Raw genomic sequence first — 24,109 nt, forward strand, 5'->3', positions numbered from 1 at the left:
AGGCTCAAACATTATTCGTCTGCCTTTTTTAAACTAATTCGGTACATTACATTTGAAGTTCTTAAGGGGGTCCACGGCTTTAATTATAATTATTTAAAAAAAATCCTGGAAAAGTTGGTTGGAATAACGCTTTTTCATAATAATTATTATAGGTATTTTTTTTTAATATTTTATAACTATGATTTCAAGAATTCAAGATCTGAGTTTGTGCAATAAAGGCTGTATAATATTATTATATGGATGAACTAGATGAGAATTTCGAAATATGCTTTAAAGGTTGATAGATGCTGTGAATGAGCATGAAACAAAAAAAAACTATTGTTGTTGACAGAGTGAAAGAGAGAGAGTTAGAGAGAATGCATGTTTGTGGTGACGTCATAATAGCGTGGTTGAGAGCCTAACTGTGTGGTTGAGAGCGCAACTGTCAAATTGACATCGTGTTCAATGAAACTCTGCAGTTGAAATTTACTTTTTAGGTGAAATTTAATTTTTTAGTTGAAATTCAACTCAGCGAGCATAAGTGGTGACAACAGTGTGGAGATTATTTTATATTTCTTTCAAGTTTAGAATTTCATTTGAAATTTAATATTTTTTTAGCGTGAAATTTAGCTGTTTTTTCTCTTATTGGGTTTAGAAATATGAAAAATTTGCGCTTCTACTTGTATTTAGCTTGTTGTCTTTATTGTTTAAGGTTTTTAGGTTAGTAGTGGGTATTAAGTGTAGTAATTTTAGTGGTTTTACCGTTATTGTTGCATAGCTGTTAATTTAATAATTTTACTACTCAACATTTTTAGTAACTACATAGGTTTTTAATAGGTTAAAATATTAGTATTGGCTTTAGTTTTGTTGTACATTTTAGTAGCTAAATTTATTGAGTGATTTTCTTGAATTTAGAGGCCGCAGCTTAAAACCTTAAAACGCATATTTTATATATATTTTTTCATATACTTTGTTAAGTTTCTGTCTGCTACTTATTGTATTCGATTTCTGCTTTCATTTATTTAATTTGTATGCGACTAGAACAGGTCTAAGAACAGTTTTTTTATTTACGTCTATGCTCTTTTTTTCAATTTTTGTTTGCCTTGTATTTTTTAGAAAAATATTTATATTTTTTTCATCAAACTTTCTGCTACATTTATTTATTTTACTCAAATAATATTCAATTTGGTTTTTTAATATTTGTTTAAATAATTTTTTAATATAATTTTATTTTTTTAATTTTCTTTTTTTCAATATTATGTATTTTATTTTCAATATTAGTTCTTTTTAATATTAATAATTTTTAATATTATTAATTTTCTGTGTCATGTTTGCCAGGTGCAGGTGAAGGGTGTTCGTGTGGGGACTTATGCCGTATAGTCGTGTGCTGAAGGTGTTAGTGTGTATTAACAGCTAAATAGCTAAGCTAATTTTAACATAAAAAAAATATATATTAAAAAAAACGATATTGCCAAATAATTTTAAGTGTAGATTTATAAAATTTACTAAAAAAAAATGTCATAATTTCAGCAAATATTATTGTTTTCCTTCCAATTACTAGTATTTGGCCTTTGAAACCAAATAAAATATTTTGAAATGAAACATACATATATAATTTTGAAAATTTATTGCCTACTTTGCGGCGTATTTTCTGAATTTGAATTTCAAGAAATAATATTTGCCCCCAAATTTTTGGTATTTGGTGTTCGAATAAGCACTTTGGAAAGTATAAATGATAATTTATTGCCTACTTTCAGGCGAATTTCCTGAAATTTAACTTCAAGAAATAATTTTTGGCTCAAAACTTTTAGTATTTGATATTCGACGCTTTGGAAAGTATATATGTATATATACGAAATTTTCAATATTTATTGCCTACTTTCAGGCGTATTTTCTACAGGATTTACCACATTTGTTTGTGTAAAATGCATCTGACTTTCCAGAGCCCATAAAAAGTGATTCGAGGAGATCTACTGATGTTTGAACGAACGCTTTAGAAAATATACAAATGTAATTTTTAAAATTTATTGCCTACTTTCAGGTGTATTTTTTCACGTACTCAAGAAATAATTATTGCCTCTAAATTTTTAGCATTTGGTGTAACAACAAACGCTTTGGAAAGTATATATAAGAAATTTTAAAAATTTATTGCATACTTCAGGCATATTTTATGAAGGTGAATTTCAAGAAATAATATTTCCTTCCAAATTGTTAATACATATTTGGTGTTTTGGAAAGTATATACATATATGAAATTTTCAAAATTTATTGCCCGCTTTCGGGCGTATTTTCTGAAATTGAATTGTAAGAAATAGCATTTTAGTGTTTGGTGTTCCGAACAAATGTTTTGGAGAGTATACACATAAAATTTTCAAAATTCATTGCCTACTTTCTGGCGCATTTTCTTCAGATTTACTGCATTTGTTCGTGTTCGTGTTAGGTTTTTATGGATTCGAATTTGTAGTAAATTCCAGAATTTCGTTAAAAAATTTTAACATGTAGCATACTTTTGAGCACAAATTATTATGATAAACATACCCTTAGGCGTTTAATATGAAATTTAAGAATAGTTGCTAACCAGAGCATGTACACATATGTACATACTTGTTAGAAGTTCGCTGACTAAACTATATGTTTTTCGAATGATTGAAGGTGTTTCATGTTCATGGGAAAGTTTTAAACCGTAGATCAGCGCTCTTAGAAATATTTGTGAGATTGAAATCATCTAGGAGTTTTTGATCTCGACAACTAGCTTTGCACATTATAAGTAGCAAATTATAGGAAGTAACGGTTTATTTCTTAATAATTGCTATTTGATAATGTTAAGGTAACATGCAGACATTCAGACCTGCGCCAAAACTTGAAAGGTTCTCTAAAACATTTATTCCACACGTTTTCCTAAATATTAGGTAAAGTAAACATTAACACCATACTTTGTCTAACACCACGGTTTCCTATAAGATTATAAAAAAGTAAAACACAAGTTGATTTATATTTGCTCATTGCAGGAAATAGTGAAACATTAGAATTTATTTACACACAAAACTAATCTCGTACACGTTTTTTGCATTATTTTACTTTTGTTGTTTTTTATTTCATTTTTAATTTTTATTTCTCACTAAACTAAATCAACTTTTCACTTTTCGTTAAATACTAATAAAAACTGAATATGTATATATATATATATATGTATATATAGTATATTAGCGCATTTGCTTGCTTGCTTAACTAACACCACTACATAACTAATGCATTAAATTTCAATTTTTTATGTTTTTGTGATTAAATCAACTTTTTTAATTAAATACTTTTGCTTAATTTTTGCTTAATTAAATAAATTTTATAATTAAATTATCTTTTTTTAATTAAATGATTTTTTATAATTAAATTAATTTTTTTAATTATATAAAATTAAATATTTTAATTAAATTATTATTTTTTAATTAAAAGATTTTTTATAATTAAATTAATTTTTTTAATTACATTAAATTAAATTATTTTTTTTTTAATTACATTAAATTATTCTTTTAATTAAATTAAGTTAATTTTTTTTAATTAAATCAAATTAATAATAAGAGAACATATTTGAGGTGCGAGTTAGGTATGCTTTAAAATGGTTTAAAGTACTATTTATTATTTGCTTTAATTGCGTAGTTACATATGTACATACATACATACATACATACATATCAGTAGAACATACTTGCTTTTCAGTGTAATAACAATAACATATATCTTTTTTTAATAATTTTTTTTCCACTTCCAACTAAACACAAAAAAATTAACATATTTTTAGTTTACTTTTTTAATTAAAATTAACATAATTTTGTTTACCATTTTCAAATATATAACATTTTTTCACGTTTTTTCATACACAAAAAAAATTTTAAATATATATTTTTACTTTTTTCAATTATAAATTATATAATATTATTTTTTTTGCTTCCAATAATACACAAAAGTAAAATTTAATATAATGTTTTACCTTTTTCAATTATAATACAATTTTTTTCATTACCAATTATACAGAAAAGTACTAATTTTTGAGATTTTTCAATTATATATTATATAACATATTTTTTTATCACTACGCATTATTCAAAAAACCACAAAGCGCGGAAAATAAACTGCATTTTGTGTAACACAGTTTAAGATGAAACGTTTACTTACTGCTAGTAAGTTTCTAATAAAGCAAATTGCAAGAAGAATGTTTAAAAAAAAATTTAAAAAAAAAATATATAAAAGAAAAAAAAATATTTAAAAAAATATTTTGAAAATAATATAAAAGAAAATAAAAAAAAACTAAAAAAAAATTGAAAAAAATAAACTTAAAAAAATGTTTTTTAAAAGAAAAACTATTAAAAAAATTGTTTGGCAAAAAATATTTTGAAAAAAATATATTGAAAAAAATATTTCGGAAGAAAAATTAAAAGAAATAATTTCAAAGCTGAAAAATCTGCACAAATAAGGAACTTTTCTAACGCAAGCGTAAAAGTAAAGAAGTTAACTAAATATTATATATACATACATATATTTAAAGCATAATTTGTGAGCGTGGTTGAAATTGTAAATGTTTTACTTTGAAAGTTTAAAGCATGCTTGTCTGAGCAATTAAATTATTATTTATTTTTGTATTTTAAATATAAGAATTTACAGAACTATTAACTGCTAGGTATGGTGTACCGTACCGTGTCAACTGTACTGCGTCAACTTTAAGTGCGTTGAACAAGCTACATGCACATAATATACAGTAACGGCGCTTATTTATATATAAATATAATTATACATGTGAAACCTGAGTCCGATGCAACGTACAGCGCAGAGAAGTGCCTATGAACAACGATTAACATTTTGGTTAGAGTGTGGCGTAAAAGGTGCGTAGGTGAAGGCAAGGTAAAGCGCCTTGAGATGATACTAAAATAAAAGAAGATTGCAAACATAAATTTAAATCTGCTTACTACGCGGTTGGAAGTAGGCAGAATTTTCAAATAAAATTTAGTTGAAACTTTAAGTATTAATAATAGTTACTGCAAACAGCTTCATTATTATATATAATTTTTTTTTTTAAATTTCTGTCAAGTCGCAACCTTTATTAACGTTGCTATGTTTTTACTTTCATAAAATAACATATTTATTCGAATTTTTGTATTGTTGAACTTCATCAGCACAGGGTGGTTTAGAGCTGGTAAAGTAGAGTGAGTGAGTGCCTACCTACGTATTGACAAACCAAATTATTTAGAATTGCTAACCTCTTATTAAAGAATTTTGGGTGCGTCCACATTTTTATAAACCGAAAATGACAAACAGAAATCTGTTTCCTAAGCACAGTATAAACTTAGTAAAGAAGCCATAGTGCAATTTTGCTTAGAAAGCATTTTTTATGCATGCAAGATAGCTTACATAACATTTACGTTAAAAACTATGAACGTCAATGCAGTAGAGTGGTGTCGGCTCCTTATCCTAAAGACACAAATAAGCTATAAAACATACTTAAAATTGTCAAGCTAAACTTGAGAAAGTTGTAGAGAATACATACAAACTTACATATTTTAATTTGCTCTGATTGGGCCCTTGAGCTTGGTCTTAGCAGAGTACAAAACTAATTTCAAATATTCAGTTTTTTTGAATTGGTTTTTTTTTTCAGTAAAAGAAAAATATTGAATTAAAAAATAAAATTATAATAAAAAAAAGTAATATTAAAAATAGAAAATAAAATAAAGAAAATAATATTAAAAATAAAAAATAAAATAAAGGAAATATAAATTTTACAAAATTAAAAAAAATAAAACAATTAAAAAAAAAATTAAATAAAAATTAAATAATATTCAAAAAACACTTAATGAATTTTAAAAATTAAATTTAAAATGAAATAAAAAAAATAATACAAAAAATGTTCGAAAAAATGTTTAGCTTTGAACAAAAAATAGATACAAAAGACATTAAAATAAAAAAATAAAGTAAAAACATAATAGTAAAAAAATAACAAAATTAAAAAAAATAAATAATATTAAAATTAGAAAAAAAAATATTTGGTTTGGTCTTGTGTATTTCCATCACTTACTGCTTGCCAAAATAATTTTTTTTAATATTAAATATTATATCTTAAAAGCCGCCTTCTCCTCACAAACTGCGTTTAAAAAAATCAAATCAAATAAAAAGGCTAAAAACATATAAAAACTTAAAAAAATATATATATTAAAAAAAAAACTTAAAAAAGAATATAATAAAATATAGCAAAAAAAGCTATATAAAAAAATAAAATATATAAAAAAAACAAAAAATATAAAAAAAAAAAAAAAATTAAATAAAATAAAAAAGCTAAAAAAATATAAAAAACTAAAAAAATTAAATTTTTAAATAAAAAAATATTTTCAAGTAAATTAAAAAAAGTTATATGTATATAAAAAACATATTAACAAAAAAATAAACAAAATATATAAAAACTAAACAAATTATATATGAATTACTAAATAAAAAAAAAATTAAATTAAATAAAAAAGTTAAAAAATAATTATATACATATAAATAAAAAAAAAATATGTAAAAAAAATAAATAAAAAAATAAAAAATAACCAAAATATATAAAAAAAAGCTAAAACAAAATATATAAAAAATGTAAAATTAATTCCAATTAATGTAGAGAACTCTCAACTTGCCAAAAACCATAAATTTTTTCACTTGTTTAAAAAAATTGTTTACATACAAAAATGTGTTATGTTATCAATTCGTTATTACCTATAACTTTATCAGACTATTTGAAATCTCTAATGGATGTTGAAAATTTCGTAAATAAGGAGGCAAAAGCAAGAAGTACTTAAGGGTCTTATAGTTTATAAAAAGAAATAATATTAAAAAGTATGTATAAAAGAAAAATATAAAAAAAATAAAAATCAAAAAACATAAAAAAAATATTAAAAAAAAAAACAAAAAAAATATAAAATATATAAATATTTAAACTTCATTCCAAACCGCGCTAGTTTTCATCGATATTGAAAATTTCGTAAATATGGAAATAATAGTTAAAAGAAATATAAAAAAGAAATAAAATAGAATATGTATGTATGTATATTAAAAAAAATTCCAACCTCATTCCAAATCTCACTACATCCATTCTCAGATTTTGAAAATTTGTAATAAGAAAAAAGGCCACCCACCTTGCAAATCATGACATTTAACAACAAAATGAATTTTGTGATTGTTTTATAGTACTCTTTCGTAAACTTGCGGCGCGTGTCCTTGTGGCTAGTTAAAATGTGCTGGGGGTGTGTGTGAGTGACTGGCTGGTGAAAGTTTTGCATACTTTAATGTTTATTCAATATGCTTGCATTGTATTTTTGTCAATTAGTTAATTTTATTTATTCAACTTTATTTTCGCTTGCACAGTGCATAATGCTAGCTTATTACTCAGCACTTTATTTCATAACATAATCTAGAATTACTTGGGTTTACTTTTCGTTTTGTTTGCTAATATGTTTGTGAGTTGCATTTAGGTGTTTATTTATCTGTTTGCTAAATTAAGTTTTATTTGTATTTTGTTTGTTGGTGTAACACCAGATACAGACACAATTACAATCAATCAATATAGTTCTCTGCTATTTTGTTTTTGTTTTGCATTTTGTTATATATTTATATTTTCATATTCTCAGCTTTACTCTTTTTCTTTAAATTATTCATATTTGTTTGTTTGTTTTTTTTTGTTTTCTTTTTGTAATCTTACTTTTTAGTTAACACTACTCTATATATTGTAAATATAAAGCAATAAGCGTCATACATCCTTTGCGGCCGCAACGGCAACACTTTTAACATCGTTATCATTATCATCTTTGTTTTTGTATTTAGCTTTGTCTTCAATTTCAACTTCAACACCGACTACAACAACGTCAACATCATCATACTTGCGACCAACAACAAGATCGCTTCCTACGCTAGGGGCAACAGCAGTGGCAATGGGTGCGGCAACAACGGCGTTGGTGGTGGTGTTGGTGTTGGCGTTCGCAGCGACGACGGCATTAACAATAGCACTTGCGTTAGCACTTTCGACAGTTTCGACAGCAACAACAGCAGCTGTCGCTGCACTAGGATATCTAACAACATACAAATCAACACTTGCAACGCGTCCAACTAAAGCATCAACATCAACGGTATCATCAATACAAGCTTTGGAAACTAAGTGTATACTTCTTGGGGGAGCGCACGGTGTTGCCAACTATGCTGTTGTTGTTGTTGCTGCGGCGCTGGCATTCGTTGCGGTCGTGGCTGCGGCGTTCGTGACGGTGTTCGCGTTCGGCGCGTTGCTGGCATTGCACTGTATGAGGCCGCTGTGCTGCTGGTGTTGCTGTTGTTGTTGTGTGAAATGATGATGCGCCGCCGGCTGGTGCGCATGCGCGTGCTGATGATGGTGATGGTGATGATGATGATGGTGATTATTGTTGAAATTCAAGTGCAAAGCGCCCGCGCCGCCATTGTTGCAATTCACCGCCACCTCAGCGTTCTGAGCTTGTTGTTGGTGTTGCGGCAGGGCCGAGGTGCAATAGCGTGTCGCCGTCTCGCCGAACTCACCGCTACTCAGATCGCCCAATATGCCGCCAATAAGGCCACCACCGCCGCCAAAGACCGCCGCTGCTGTCGACGCGTGCGCATTGTTCGGCTGCTTCGTCTGCGCCTCGGGCTGCGTGCAAATGGGCGGCGCAGCCGCGTCGCCATCGATGAGCGTTGTGCCCGCTGACTGTTGCTGTTGCAATAAATTGACATCGTCTGCTCCCGCCTGTTGCTGCTGCTGTGAGTGGTGAGCGTGTGCTGCCGCGCCACCGCCACTGCTGTAGCTGCTGCCGCTATTCGCGATACCACTGTCAGCTGTAGTGCCACTGCTCGCGCCTCCGCCGCTGCCGCCACCGCCGCAGCTACTGCTGCCACCATCCGTTGTGGCCGTAATTGTGGACGAGGCGAGCGAGCTTTGGCCGTCGTCGGTGAGGCGCAGCGCCACCTCCAGATCGCGCAGCACGTCCGTTTCCTTCTCGTCGATCAGCGTGAAGCGGCGATGCAGTGCGGTCAGGTGCGCAAAGGTCAAATTTAAGTGGGTGTGCAGTCCCAGTAGCGCGATTTCTCGGAAATGCGCCGCATAGAGATGAGCTATCACATGAAATTGCAAGCGTAGTATTTTGCGGGCAATCGATTCGAACGAACTCGGAAATTCGTTGGCATATTTGGTTGGGAATATCGACTCGTCGCTGACTGTCTTCTGCGTGAAGGTCATCACATAGTCGATGTATTGTGGTGCGGCGACGCGCGTCTTCTTGCCTTTCTCATCGAACCATAAGTACGTTCTATGCAAGGGGGGAAAAACGAAAACATGAATATGGAAAATGAAAGTTGTAGGAATGTATTGTTGCATACCTGTTGCCAGGTCCGGTCATGTCGGCACAACCAGAGGGCGTACAAAATTCACTAATAGTTCCATAAACCAGGTTTACGTGCTCAAATAGAGCCAGTGCTGCAAAGATAAAGAAGTGACAATATGTTTTTGTTAAAACGAAGTGTTTGTTGTAATAAATATATGCATATCCTGTCAAACAAAAAGTTTTTCATACAAGAACTCGATTTTCATCAATCAGTTTGCATGACAGCTATATGCTACAGTGCTCCGATTTGAACAATTTCTTCGGAGATGGTACCGTTGCTTTGGGGAATAAACTGTACTAATTTTCGAGAAGATATCCTGTCAAATAAAAAAATTTTCCATACAAGGACCTGATTTTGATCGGTCAGTTTGTATGACAGCTATATGCTATAGTGCTCCAATATTGTCGATTACGACAAAAGAGCAGCCTCTTGGTGAGAAAATGGCAAAATTTCAGGGCGATATCTCAAAAATTCAAGTATATACTGACAGACAGATAGATATAGCAATAGAGAAGACCGCTCTTCATACTGCTCCTTTATACTTGTACATATATATTTTTTATAGCGTTTCCGACGTTGTGGGTGTTACAAAATTCGTAACAAACTTAATACACGCTGTTCAGGGTATAAATATATGTGAGCACTATGTATTAATAGCTTTTGAACTAACTATTGCAGATCTAGACACGCTAATGACATCATACGCGTAAGTTAAACACTTGTTGCTTATTTTTCAGTTAAAAACACATTTCCGCTAAGAGCTTATGATAATATTTAATAATGGGCCATCATCAGCAGCACGCATACTGTACATATGCATATGTGTTTGTACGAATGTGCGTGCCTGTATGAGATTGTAAGAGTCGATAATGAGTGATGGTTAAAAATATAAACAATGTGATTCTTTATATGGGGTGATGTAACCAAAAAGTCAGGCCACATTACCAACTGTTTACAGCAATCATATAATTCGCGGAGAGCTTATAATTTTTTGATGATGTTTACGTATTTTTTTATTTTTATTTTATTTTAAAATTTGCTGAGTAAACCAAAAAGTTGACAAAACGCTTAAAGAGTCAGCCATAACAAAGTATGAAATTAGATATTATAAATAAAGTGATTAAAAATTTATCATATGTATGGCTTCTCTTAAAATAGCTGACAAGGAAGAGACATGTTGATCATTTAAGTCAATATTGAAAGCAAATAGGTTGAGGACTCAATTTAGCGAATGCAAAAGGACGTAGGGTCCACTTTTTCCTCATAACAACCGACCATTGGCTGTAAGTGGATTACTGTGGAAGACAACGATGTAATTTCCGCAGAAACTGCTCAGATCCGACCCCAATAGCTTACAGCTGCCATACAAACTGCACGATCATCAAAAACCAAGCCCTTGTATGGAATCTTCTGTGTTTGTGTAGGTTATTATAGAGTCGGTGCAGCCGAAGTTAACGTTTTTTCTTATTTCTTACGATATTTGAACCATATGACGCTATTTATAGAACCAGTTGCACGCCATTTAGCTAATCTTGATTTGTCGTGTTTCAAAAGCAAACAAACAAAATCCGCTGATAAAGTTTAACAATAAATAACCTAATCTTTGTAGTCAGCGCTTTCTACAAGTATATTTTGAGATTTACTTTAATTGGCTTCTTTATTTTATTATTTAATATTTTTTTGTTTTTAATTTTCATTTATTTATTATTTTTCTTAATTTTTATTCATTTAAATTTTTTTATTTCTAATTATTTAATTTTATTTAATTTTTTTATTAGTTTTTTATTAAATGTTTTGATTATTAATTTTTTTTTATTTTTATTTATTTAGTTTTTTTTATTAAATTTTTTATTTATATGGTTTTTGTTAAATTTTTTTTTATTTATTATTTGTTTTAATTCATATTTATTTAATTTTGTAGCTTTGTTTGTTTTATTTTTTTTTTTAATTTTAATTTAAAAATTTGTTTATATTAATTTTCATTCATTTAATTTTTTTACTTTTTAATTTTTTCTTAATTTTTATTAAGTTTTTTTTTTTTTTCATTTTTATATATTTAATAATTTAATTTTTATTTATTTAATTTATTTCTTAATTTTTATTAATTTAATGTTTTTACTTTTTAATTTTTTTTTAATTTTAATTGTTATTTAATTTTTGTTTTTAATTCTTATTTATTTAAATTTTTCTTAATTTTTATTCATTTAATTTTTTAATTTTTATTATTTAATTTTTTTATTAATTTTCAATTATATAGTTTTTTTTATAAATTTTTTTATATATTTAGTTTTTTATTAAATTTTTTATTTATTTTTTGTTACATTTTTTTATTTAATTGTGTAGTTTTATTTATTTAGATTTTTTCTTAATTATTATTAGTTTAATTTTTTTTTAATTTTTTAAATTATTGTATAATTATAATTTATAATTATTTTAATTTACTTGATTTTATTTTGAATTTTATATATTTATTTAGTTTTTTTTTTAATTTTACTTATTTATTTAATTTTTTTTATAAATGTTTTAAATTTAGATTTTTATTAAAGTATTTAGTTATTTAATTTTTTTAATTTTATTTAATTTTTTTTAATTATTTAATTTTGTTATCAATTTTTATTTATTTCTTCTTCTTCTTAATTGGCGTAGACACCGCTTACGCGATTTATTTAGGTTTTTATATTTTTTTTATTTTCATTTACTTTACTTTTTAATTTTATAATTCTGTTATGTAAACTTACTGTGTGAGGCCAGCCATTCATTATAGTCCAAGCCAGCTGGAAGATCCACTAAGGCTTTGAGATCGGCTTCAGGTAGCTTACGTTCTAGAACGCTCTCCTCCAAATATAATTTGGTATCTGTTGAATTTTGATCGCCATCGCGCTCTTTACGACGCGCTTTTCTGTAATTAGACAAACAGGAAAAGGAAACATGTGATTAGTAAGCAAATCGATAAGGGAGTAATAAAGATAATCAATTACATAAAATACCAGTATACAAACATACGTATATATAAATGTATAAATACATTCAGTAATACAGGCTACAATCAGAAAGGTGCGAATTTCAAAGTAACAGGTGTCAACTACTGCGCCAACACTTTTGTGTAAAGTTGCAACACGTGTGCACATATAGGAATACATATGTACTTTTTTCATATACCTATATATTTGTATTTGTAAGTATATATAATACATACATACTACTACATCTGTAAGTGCATGCATGTGGATTAAAATTGATAAGTAACCGCTGGAGGACAAAGAATTTCACTGTGCAAAACAGAAGTTGGTCAATGGCCATAAATCTTTTCGTCACTTTTATTAGCAGCTACAAAAATTACAAAAAAAAAAAATCACACAAATAAAAACAAAAACAGCAATTTTGTTCAGATAAAATATTAAAATTTATATGCATTGCGCAATTTTATTGATTTACTAAGAATGCATTAATTATTGAGTGGCAGAGAATGGGCGAAAGCGCAGCGCGCTTCATGGAGCCACGTAAAGCTGGCACACCTGTTCGCTTTCCAGCGTCAAACAGTCGACAAGTGTTATATTTACATAGTTATAATTTTTGCGAAATTATTTTAATGAACATTACGTCGGCTTTGGTGCATTAATAGAAAGGTCAGGCCTATAAAGACAGGTGTTGCCTCGCCAGAATGTTTGTGGAATATTTTTGATGCCACAAGCAGGGTTTATAATATACGCGAGCGTAGTTCGTTAGTTTTTGCGTTATCGTACTGAAATTTTGCACGCGTTCTTTTCTCCTTAAAAAGCTGCTTATTTATCGAAGCGACCGATATCGGATCACTATAGCATATAGCTGCCATACAAACCGAACGGCCAAATTCCGATCATTATATGGAAAACTTTTTTATTTGACGAGATATCTTCATGAAAATTTATAAGCACTATTATCCAAGATAACTGTTTAATCTCTGAAGAAATTGTTTAGATCGAACTACTATATTATATAGCTGTCATACAAATTGAACGTTTGAAATTAACTTTTTGTGTGGAAAACTTTTTTATTTGAAGAGATATCCTAACGAAATTTTGCACGAATTATTTACCAAAGCAACGCTACAATCTGTGTAAAAATTGTTCAGCTCGGATCACCATAGCATATGGCTGCCATACAAACTGACCGATCAAAATCAAGTTTTTGTTTTGCAATTTTTTTATTTGTAAAGGGTATTTCGTTTACTGAAAATCATTTATCGGTCGGGCCTGCACACACCCATTTACACGCTCCGGACACACACAGTTGGGTAAACAAACAACTGATCTTATCAATTATGGGGATTTGAAGGCTGATAAGTCATGCCATTTCGCAAATCCATAACAAGTGTTTATATGTGTAACCAACAGGAAGCGCGCTCAGCGGTCTATTTGAGTAAATATTTAGTTGAGTGAAATGACTGGTCTGTCAACCGTGGCATAAGTAGCAAATAATGTTGGCGGCTATTGACAAAAATTAGTATTTAGAATATTAAATAAATTAAATTTCAGGATTGCATATGGTCACCTAAAAAGCAAAATAATGTATTATCAAAAAATCGTTATTGCGTTTTTTATTGCTTACAATTTACTACATAATATTACATATATGTAGCATAACATTTTCAGTTTCCTTTGTCATATATAACCGATATATAACCAATATATAACCATTTGATAACCAAAACTAAAATTTTGTTTCAATATGTGTGTATGATAACCGATATATAACCATTTTATAACCAAAACTGAAGATTTGTTTCAATATGTGTGTGTGATAACCAGTATATAACCATTTTATCATCAAAACTCAAATTTTGTTTCAATATATGTGTATGATAACCGATATATAACCGTTTTATAACCAAAACTGATGATTTGTTTCAATATGTGTGTATAATAACCAGTATCTAACCAATATATAACCAATATATAACCATTTTATAATCAAAACTCAAGTTTTGTTTTGTTGTTTGGTGGCTATTACTTCGTTTTTCCATCGCCTGTAAATTTCTGAAAAGTGAGCTACGTTATTTTGCTTTTCAGGTGATTATATAAGGTATAAGGTAGACGAGGATTAAGGATAACCATCATTATTATATTAAGAAATCAAAGATAGCGCGAGTGCACTCTTTATAAGTCAGTCATACCTAAAATTTGCTCAGTAAATGTAAGGCTAAGCACACAGTGGTTGGTTAGATAGAGTGATAGCAACCAGACTTTTTTTATGTTTTATTAGAAACAGCTATGCTTTGGGATATTTATCGCCCATTCTCACAAATTTCTAAATTTACAATTTTTTTTACATTATTGTAGTTTCTAGCTGACACCGCTATGCTCATAGCCTAAGTGTAAGACATAAAACGGTGTTCGAGGCAAGAGTCCTGAGTATTAAAATTTATATTAAATTGCTTTGAATATGATCACTTTGTTTCGGCGCGAGACAACCACTTTACTGGGTTTAGGTTCAAAACAAGCGAAGAATATATACAATTTAGGATAAGGAATATTTTCCAGTCTCCAGCATTAGTCGTCTACTTCACAAAGATTTAAAGCTACAAATGAACTTTTCAAACAATGCCAGCTGTCAGTGGATGCGCAAGAAGTACCGAGCGCCCCAAAGAGTGGAGCGAAACAATGCCAAAAATTCGTCAATTTTGTAACACAGCGCTGACGCATTTCGCAATAGATTGCAATTTGTAAATAGTTGAGTAAATGATGTCAGCTGTTAGAGGTGCAAATGAACTTGCTAGGCGTTCGAACGCAGGCAATATCGCTAGAATGCTTTGTCATTATTAGCAACGTATGATATTCAAATAGCAACGCTTGTGTTGTTATTTTATCAAAGTACACAAAAAAGCCATAAAAACAACGTATTGTTGCGAGAAACAAAAAGATTACGACGCTAACGTCGCTGGAATAAACGTTTATATTTACAACTGCTACTAAATTCATAAAACTGCAAAAAAAAACAAGCCTAGAGATAAGCATTTTGTCGATAATCATAAATATATGTTTCATAAAAGTATATTTCGAGCACACATTACGCGAATGAACACCCGCGGCACTCACCCGGCTACGCAGAGTATTGTCTCGACCGAGTCCTGCGCATATCTGTAGATGCTGCCGATTGTCTCACCGATTTTCGTCGGTATCTCCGTAACCTGCCACATAAAACGCACCGTTTTCAACAGACATTTAACCACAAACGAACCGGGACCGTGGGCGGGACTCTTATTCGTCGCAACACGCTTGCGCGGCGGTGGGCGTGCGGTTGGCGGGGACGCTTTGGCAGCAAAAACTGAACGTTCAGTAAATGCGTCGTTTGTTGTTGTTGTTGTTGGCGCTGCTGTTTCCGTTGCTGGCTCAGCTGAAATGACCGCCGAAGCCGCCGAGTGCGCTGATGAGTAGGTTGAGTTGGAAAATGAGGACTTGGCGCTGCTGCTACTGCTTTCGCTGCTCGAATTGTGCGTCCAACGTGCGGTAAATGTGGTGACTTCGGGATTGAATGTTACCGTTGCAGAAGTCGCGGCGGAGTGGTCGGCGGGCGCAGACACGGCGTACGTGTGTGTGTGCGACGTGTGTTGTGTGGCAATTGAAGCGTTTGGCGTGGCTGGTGTTGTTGTTGATGATGGCGTTGATGTTGTATGTGCTGCCGCTGTTGTTGTTGTTGTTGGCGTTGAATGTATTGCCGCTGAGTTGTTGCCGAAATTTGTGTATGTGTTGCGGCTTGTTGCAGTATCAGCGGCGTTGTTGCGCGGTGTGTCGATTTCATCGGTGGTTTTACTGTCGGCCGAGGCGTAGCTCATCGGGAATTTGGTGTAAGTGTTTGTTGCTTTGGTTTGATTTGGCACTGTTTTTTTTCTCAATTGATTTTCAAGCTTGTATTGTCGCTTTTGTTGATTTTTGTTGATTTTTTTTAATTCTTTTTAATTTTATAATATTTTTGATTTCTCAAATATTTTATTTTTTTTAATTATTCTTAATTTTTTGTAATTTTCTAAATTATTTTTAATTTCTTGTAATTTTTTAAATTATTTTTATTTTTTATGACTTCTTAAATTGCTTTTATTGCTTTTTAATATTTAAATTATTTTTAATTACTCTTTTAATTCTTGTCAATTTTTTAAATTTTTTTAATTATTCTTAATTTTTTGTAATTTTCTAAATTATTTTTAATTTTTTGTAATTTTTTAAAATATTTTTATTTTTTATGACTTCTTAAATTGCTTTTATTCCTTTTTAATTTTTCAATTATTTTTTTTGTATTTTTAACTATTCTCAAGTAATTTGCAAGCTTGTGTGATGCTTTTGTTGGTTATTTTTTAAATTATTTTAATTACTTTTTTTTTTAGTTATTTTTAATTATTTTTAATTATTAAAATTATTTTTTATTACTTCTTAAATTGCTTTTATTCCTTTTTAATTTTTCAATTATTTCTTTTTTTTTGTATTTTTAACTATTCTCAAGTAATTTGCAAGCTTGTGTGACGCTTTTGTTGGTTATTTTTTAAATTATTTTTAATTACTCTTTTAATTATTTTTTATTACTTAAATTATTTTTATTATTTTTTAAATTCCTTTTTAATTTTTTTTTATCTTTTTAACTATTCTTAAGTAATTTGCAAGCTTGTGTGAGCGCTTTTGTTGATTATTTTTGTTTAATTATAACTTTTAATTATTTTTTTTTTTTAAATTTATATACTCAAGTGATTTTCAAGCTTTTTTGGCGCTTTTGTAGATTATATTTTTTTAATTTTTTTAATTATGTTTAATTTTTTAAATTACTTTTAATTTTTTAAAATTATTTTTGAATATTAAAAAATAATATTGTTATTTTTAATTATTTTTCACTAGTTTTTTAAAATAATTGCTTATAATTTTTTTAAATTATTTTATGTGTTTAATACTGTTGGGTTTTACACATCAAGTGAATTTCCTCATATTTTTGGCATTTGTGACGCTTTTAGTATATAAATAATTTTTTTTAATTTCTTAAAAATGTTTTTTGTTTACACAATTTCACAAATTGTTGGCAATCTTTGGTATTTGTTGTGTTTTTACAGTCCAGCTGTGACGCAATAAATTTTCTTTCGATAAAATGTATAATTTTTGCAAAATTAACACACCATTTCTAGAAATCTGAATTCTTTGCTTGAGCACACCTGCTTTGGCAGTTTACGCTAAGCGCTGTACACATCTAAATCTAAATTAATGCAGATTAAATTGTTGTATTACTGATTTTCGTTATTTATTTTTTATTTTGTACTTGTTGTTCGTATTTCGTTTAAGTGCCAACGCGAATTTACTTAATCGTGTCTCTTTGCACTGACGCCGTGAACTAAACCGCCGCGCATATGATTCAAGCAGCAAAGTGGTATTGTAAAACAAAGCGCAAAAACGAACACAATAACAAAAACAAGCAAAACACAGTTTCTTATCTCAAGCACAGTCATAAAAAAAGCTCCGCCGCGTGTTGTCGTTACCAAAGCATTGAGTGACGAGCGACACGGGCCGAGGGCCGTTATTGTTTCCTTAGGGGCCGCTTGTTTCACACTAACTCCGCACAGGTTGGTTGACAATCCATTTGTGTATTGAGACATATGCACACTGAGTGTCAAACGGCGAGCAATTAAAGAGCGCGCTACAACCCTACGTCGCAGTCAGCGCCGCTGTCGAAGGCAGAGTGTGGTTGTAGATTGAGTAGCAGTTCGCAGACAAACACAAACACACAGCAATAAACATAACTATGCGCGGTAAGGGTCGAAGGTGTTTGCGGGCATGTCAGATACCGCTGTCTAAGAGCACAGAGCAAATACATACATTCTGACATACACACACGCTCAAAGCTTGAAGTTTATTGCAAGTCATTAGTTGTCTACATATATGTAGCTTATAGGTGCTACACTGCGTATGTGTAATCTTTTTTGCAATTGACAGCACCACCTACACCCTCGCTTGCTTTTGGATTTCACTGCCTTCCAGCAGGGTCAGTCAGAGTCGGCTTCGAAGAATTAAAAAACATAATCAATTCTTCCGAATGTTGTGTTTATGTCTGTATGTATGTATGCTAATAGATGGATGTGTTATTGACACAGCATAAACGTTACTACACACACACAAACAAACATACATACACGCATACTCACATATATATGTACATATGTATATGTGGACATTTAAACGACAAAAGTGCTACAATTAAGCGAAAAAAGCCCAAAAGAGAAGCGAAGCGTGCTTATAGAGCCATTTAAACTCACATAAACAAACAAACAAATACATGTACATACATATGTAATTTTTATACCCTGAACAGCGTATATTAAGTTTGCGACAAAGTTTGTAATAATAATACCCAGAAGGAAACGTACGGAGACCGTATAAAGCAAATACATATTTATAAATTTTCAGAGTGCCGAGTTAGGATCATTTTAGCCAGGCGCTCCGTTCTCTCTCTCTATAAAAACGCCAACTAGTGTAATAATTTATGAGTTATAGATCTAAAATTCGCACACAGACATTTCTCCCCAAGACGCTACTTATTTGTCGAAATTGTCGATATCGCACCACTATGGCATATAGCTGTCATACAAACTGAACGATCCAAATCAAGTTCCAGTATGGAAAATTTTTTATTTGAGGAAGTATCGACACGAAATTTGACACAATTGATTATCCAACACAACGCTACCATATCTGGAGAGATTTTCCAGATCGAGGCACTATATCATATAGCTGTCATACAAACTCAACGATTCAGAGCTAGTTATTGTATGGAAAACTTTTTCATTTGACGAGATATCTACATGAAATTTGGCAGACATTTTTATCCAAAATCACGCTACCATATCTGGAGAGATTTTCCAGATCGAGGCACTATATCATATAGCTGTCATACAAACTGACTGATCAAAATCGATTGCTTATATGAAAAGCTTTCTTATTTGCCGAGATATCTACACGAAATTTGGCAGACATTTTTATCCATAGCAACACTATAATATTCGAAGAATTTGTTCAGTTCGGACTATTATAGTATATAGCTGCCTTACAAACTGACTAATCCAAATCAAGATATTGACTTAAGCTATAATAAATGCAGCTGTGAAGGGTATTTTAGCTTCGGCCGCAGCTAACTTTTCTTCTAGGTGTTTTTGTTGTTTTATTTTTTTTTTCTCTCTCAAACAAAGTAAAATTAAAAAGCAAAAGCAATCATCATATGGGCATTGTTTTCGCCCTGTCGTAATTATTACTTTCTTACTATAATTTCTACTGCTTGCTTATCATATCAGCACAACAGCCTTTACTGGCTCTTTGTGTTGCTGCTCTTATTTTATTTCTCTCATTATAATTTTTTTGTTTGGTTTATTTCGGTTTTTTGCAGATAAACGCACGATATAAATCGCGTGACACTTACATACAATCAATTATGGCCTAAGCACATCGTACACAAAAACAACAAATAACGTATGTTCAACGAAAATGTCGAATAATTAAGGTAATTAGCTGATAAAGTAAAACTACAATTATATTAAATAGGAAAGTTGATGTTTGCGGTTAACTGAAACTGAAGTTAACTGAAATAACTATTATCAATAACCAAAAACTAACTATTACATACGTAAAACTTAACTGAAACGTACCTTAAACGTACCTATATACTAAAAAAGATACTAAGTATGCATTTACATACGTTATATAGAGCATAAATACATTAATTAATATCATTAACCAAAACCTAACTAAAATATACCCAAAACCTACCTAAAAGCTAGCTAAAAAAATTACTAAATAAGCATTTTCATACGTTATATGGAGCGCAAATAGTAAAATCGCTTCAAAATTACTTAATGCATATAAAAATATGTTTATTTCTTCCCATTTTTATTGTTGTTGTGGTTCATGTAATTTATTTACCTTAAGAAGCTGTCAATATTTGCCAAAATAAATCAGTCCAACACTAATTTTACTATTTTCATTGTATTTTTCTTGAACTCAGCAAATAAGAAATTAAATAAACATTATACACACACACATTACTAAACAATTGCATATACATACTATTCATCTACTGTAAGTGTGTGTATGTGTCTGTCCCACATTTAAAAGCATTTGATTTTCAATTAACAATCCAGCGTTGATGTTGCACCAAAAATCATTGTTTCAATCAAAAAAGCCAACTGTCAGCGAAAATCTAAATAAACAACGCGCAACAACAATGCGTGTAAACAAATGCAGAGCTTGCAGATCTTTATTGACCGCAAAGAGGAAAACAAACAAAAAATAGAGAAATCAAAAGCGATTTTAGCATAAATGTTTATATTTACTTTTGCCTGCGGAATTATGTATATATTTGTAGGTGTATGTGTCTATCTGTGTGTGCGTATTTGCAAATGGCAAGATGTCAATTCACAGCGATGCGCTAAATGGCCAAATGTTTTCCAGCTTCATATAAATACTTATGTACATATGAATTAATAACAACTTCTTTTAATGCGAAATAGTTATGACAGCAAAAATTGAAAGAAACTGCGAAAAGAATTTGATAAAAAGTAGGACGCATGTGTGCATACATATGTATGTATGTACATTGGTGGCCGGAAAGTTAGAAACAATCAAGTCATATGTAGTATGGCAACATTTTTTATTTGAAGAGATATCCGTACGAAATTTGGCATGGATTATTATCGAAGGCTTCGCTACAATCCCCGAAAAATTGTTCATATCAGACAAGTATAGAATACATATAGCTGTCATACTAACTGAACGTTCGGAAACAAGTGTTTGTATGGAAAACATTTTTATTTAAGGAGATATGTTCACGAAATTTGGCTCGAATCATTGCTCGAAGCAATGCTATAATCTCTGAGGAAATTGTTCAGATCGGGCTACTATAGCATATAGCTGTCATACAAATTCAACTCACATTTTCCGAGGCAACTGTTCATATTTGATTACTATTGCACGTTTTGTAATATTTTTAATTCATAATCGACGTCACTTAGTTATAATTTTTTAGAATAATTGTGTTTTTTAATATACCGAATATTTTTTGCGCATACTGTATGCGCTTTTATTATATAATGTATGCGTTCTGGCAAAAAAATATATTTTTTTTACACAAGCATGCAAATCACCCAGTTGAAATGTTCAATTTATACATTTTCACAGGCAAATAATAGAAAATGGAAAATAAATAATGAGTTTACGTCGAGCTTTATTGAAATTCCTGTTTATGCAATGAACAAGGGCAATTAAGGGCAAGAAAAAAACAAGAACAAAAATATATACAGTGCGAACGTATAATAGCAAAATGAAAAGTTTGAGAAGGAATAATGAATATGTGAATATTTATTGCATATAAACATAAGTTTACAATGCAAAATAAAAAAAAATAATAATAAAAAATTTATTATTTAATAAAAATTTAATTTATTAATTTAATAAAAAAATTAAATTGTATAAAAAGATACAAAATAAAATTATAAATAAATATCATTATATTGAAAAAAAATTGTTGTAATAGAAAAAATACAAAAGAATAAATACATTATATTTAACAAAAAATATTATTTATAGCGCAAAAAATAAAAATAAAATAAATCAATGTCATAATCTTCAAAAAAAAATTAGTTCATATAATAAAAAAATATAAAAAATTAGTAAATCATGATACTCAACAAAAAACTTAATTGATATAATAAAAAATAAAGAAACAAAAAAAAATATATCATTATATTCCATAAAAAATAATTTTTGTAATAAAAAATAGAAAAAAATTAATAAATATTTTTATACTCCACAAAAAAATTAATTTATTCAATAAAGAATAAAAAACAAATAAATAAATATCATTATATTCTATAAAAAATTAATTTTTGTAATAAAAAATAAAAAAAACAAAGAAATACATATCATTATATTCCATAAAAAAGTAATTTGGGTAATAAAAAAAAATAAATAAATATTTTTATACTCAACAAAAAAAATTAATTTATACAATAATGAATAAAAAACAAATAAATAAATATCATTATATTCCATAAACAAATTAATTTATATAACTATATTCTAAAAAAACATTTATTTTTTTATAAAAAATATATAAATAATAATGATTATTTTCAACAAAAATTTTATTCACATAATAAAGAATTAAAAAAAAATATTATTACATTTAATAAACATTTTTATTTATACAAAAACATAAAGAAATGTCATTATATTCAATAAAAAATTTTATTTATAAAATAAAAAAATGTCATATATTCAACAAAAAATTTATTTTCATAATAAAGAAATAAAAATAACAAAATAAATATGATAATATTACATAAAAACAATAAATCATATTCTACAAAACATTTAATTCTATAAACAAAAACATATATAAATAATAACAAAAAATTTAATTTACATAATAAAATTTTTTTTAAATCATAAATATATTAATATAAAAACTTTAAATATAAAAATATATCATTATATTCAACAAAAAAAAAAATAATGGAAAAAAACAAAAATATCATTATATACAACAAAAAATTTAATATATATCATGGAAAAATTAACAAAAACAAATTTTTTTAAATAAAAAATATGTGTATATATTAAACATAAATAACTAATAGAATTCAATAAGCAAGAAAAGCACTTTACAGCGGCAGCAACCATTGCCGCAACCAAGCAAACAACAGCAAGCGCAACAGTTATTGCAATCGCACCACGCAGTTACATACTATGTATGTATGTATGTATTTCAATAAAAGGTAGATTATCTCGTTTATCTGCGCACTTCTGCCGCCTGCTTCACTTTGGGTATTACAGCGATGACGACATTATTAACACACGCCTACGCGCAGCTGAATGGAAATTCACAACAACAGCAACAGCAACAACAAGCAGAAAAACAGTGAATGCCAAAGTTGGTACACCAAAATTTCGACAATGTTGATTTGCCACACAGCGTCGCCAGTAAAAATGTTTGCACAGACGCACACATACACAAAAACATACATATACGAGCACACATACATGCATATACGCGCATACATATGTATGTATAACCAACGAGTGCTTTTGTATTTAATCTTTAGTCCAATTGGGCCATGAATATTTATTAAGCATTTGTTGTTATTTACGATAGAATTCCCTTAACGGTTGTTGGCAATATTAATAGCGGTAAATACAATGGTGTCGCACTAGCAACAGCACCAGCACCAGCAAGAAAGAGAAGAAGAAGTAGTAGGAGTACACAAACAACAGTTGCAACAATACTCGTTACAAGTCAACAAAAACAACAGCAGAGTCAAGCAGTCGGTGGAAAGGTGCTTTTAGTGGAGCTGCGTCTGTTGTTATACAGTTGTGGATGGGCATAGGCTGCGGTGCGAGAACCTTTAAATGCAGCGGCCGCATAGCAGACCAGCGCAATTATTACAATACACAGCAAATAAATGTTGAAATTGTTGAAATTCAGCACAGAGCTGGAAGGCAAGGAGTTGTAAGGGGGTTGCAGCCTTTTCGCGGGCTATATATAAGTAAATATCTGTGTATGTACATATACATTTGTACAGTTAATCAGTCAATATGTAATGAGTGTACATAAATTGTAAACGTTTTTCACTGCTGCCTAGGAAAATATGAATTGGGTTCAAGTGGAAAAATTTGACTGAGCTACAATAGTTGGAAAGCTCTTAACTAGTTTCATGAAAGAATAATATACTGTAATG

General features: G+C 29.6%; 1 protein-coding gene across 5 annotated transcripts in view; it reads right to left on the bottom strand.

Annotated features, from left to right (window-relative positions):
• Positions 1-7,305: 7,305 nt before the first annotated feature.
• The window catches only part of LOC126761788 (MOB kinase activator-like 2), a 113,571-nt gene continuing 96,767 nt past the window's right edge, over positions 7,306-24,109 (bottom strand). For 4 of the 5 annotated variants that reach the window (XM_050478178.1, XM_050478176.1, XM_050478173.1 and 1 more), the window contains 3 exons: positions 12,117-12,277; positions 9,373-9,469; positions 7,306-9,302 (listed from right to left, as the gene is read on the bottom strand). In XM_050478178.1, coding sequence (XP_050334135.1) covers positions 8,186-9,302; positions 9,373-9,469; positions 12,117-12,277 — 1,375 coding nt within the window. In that variant the 3' untranslated portion in view covers positions 7,306-8,185. Of the gene's footprint in view, positions 9,303-9,372; positions 9,470-12,116; positions 12,278-15,452; positions 16,372-24,109 lie in introns of those variants that run through there. The other variant, XM_050478177.1, reaches the window with a different exon arrangement.

This window comes from Bactrocera neohumeralis, chromosome 6, assembly GCF_024586455.1.
Source record: "Bactrocera neohumeralis isolate Rockhampton chromosome 6, APGP_CSIRO_Bneo_wtdbg2-racon-allhic-juicebox.fasta_v2, whole genome shotgun sequence".
NCBI lineage: Eukaryota > Metazoa > Arthropoda > Insecta > Diptera > Tephritidae > Bactrocera > Bactrocera neohumeralis.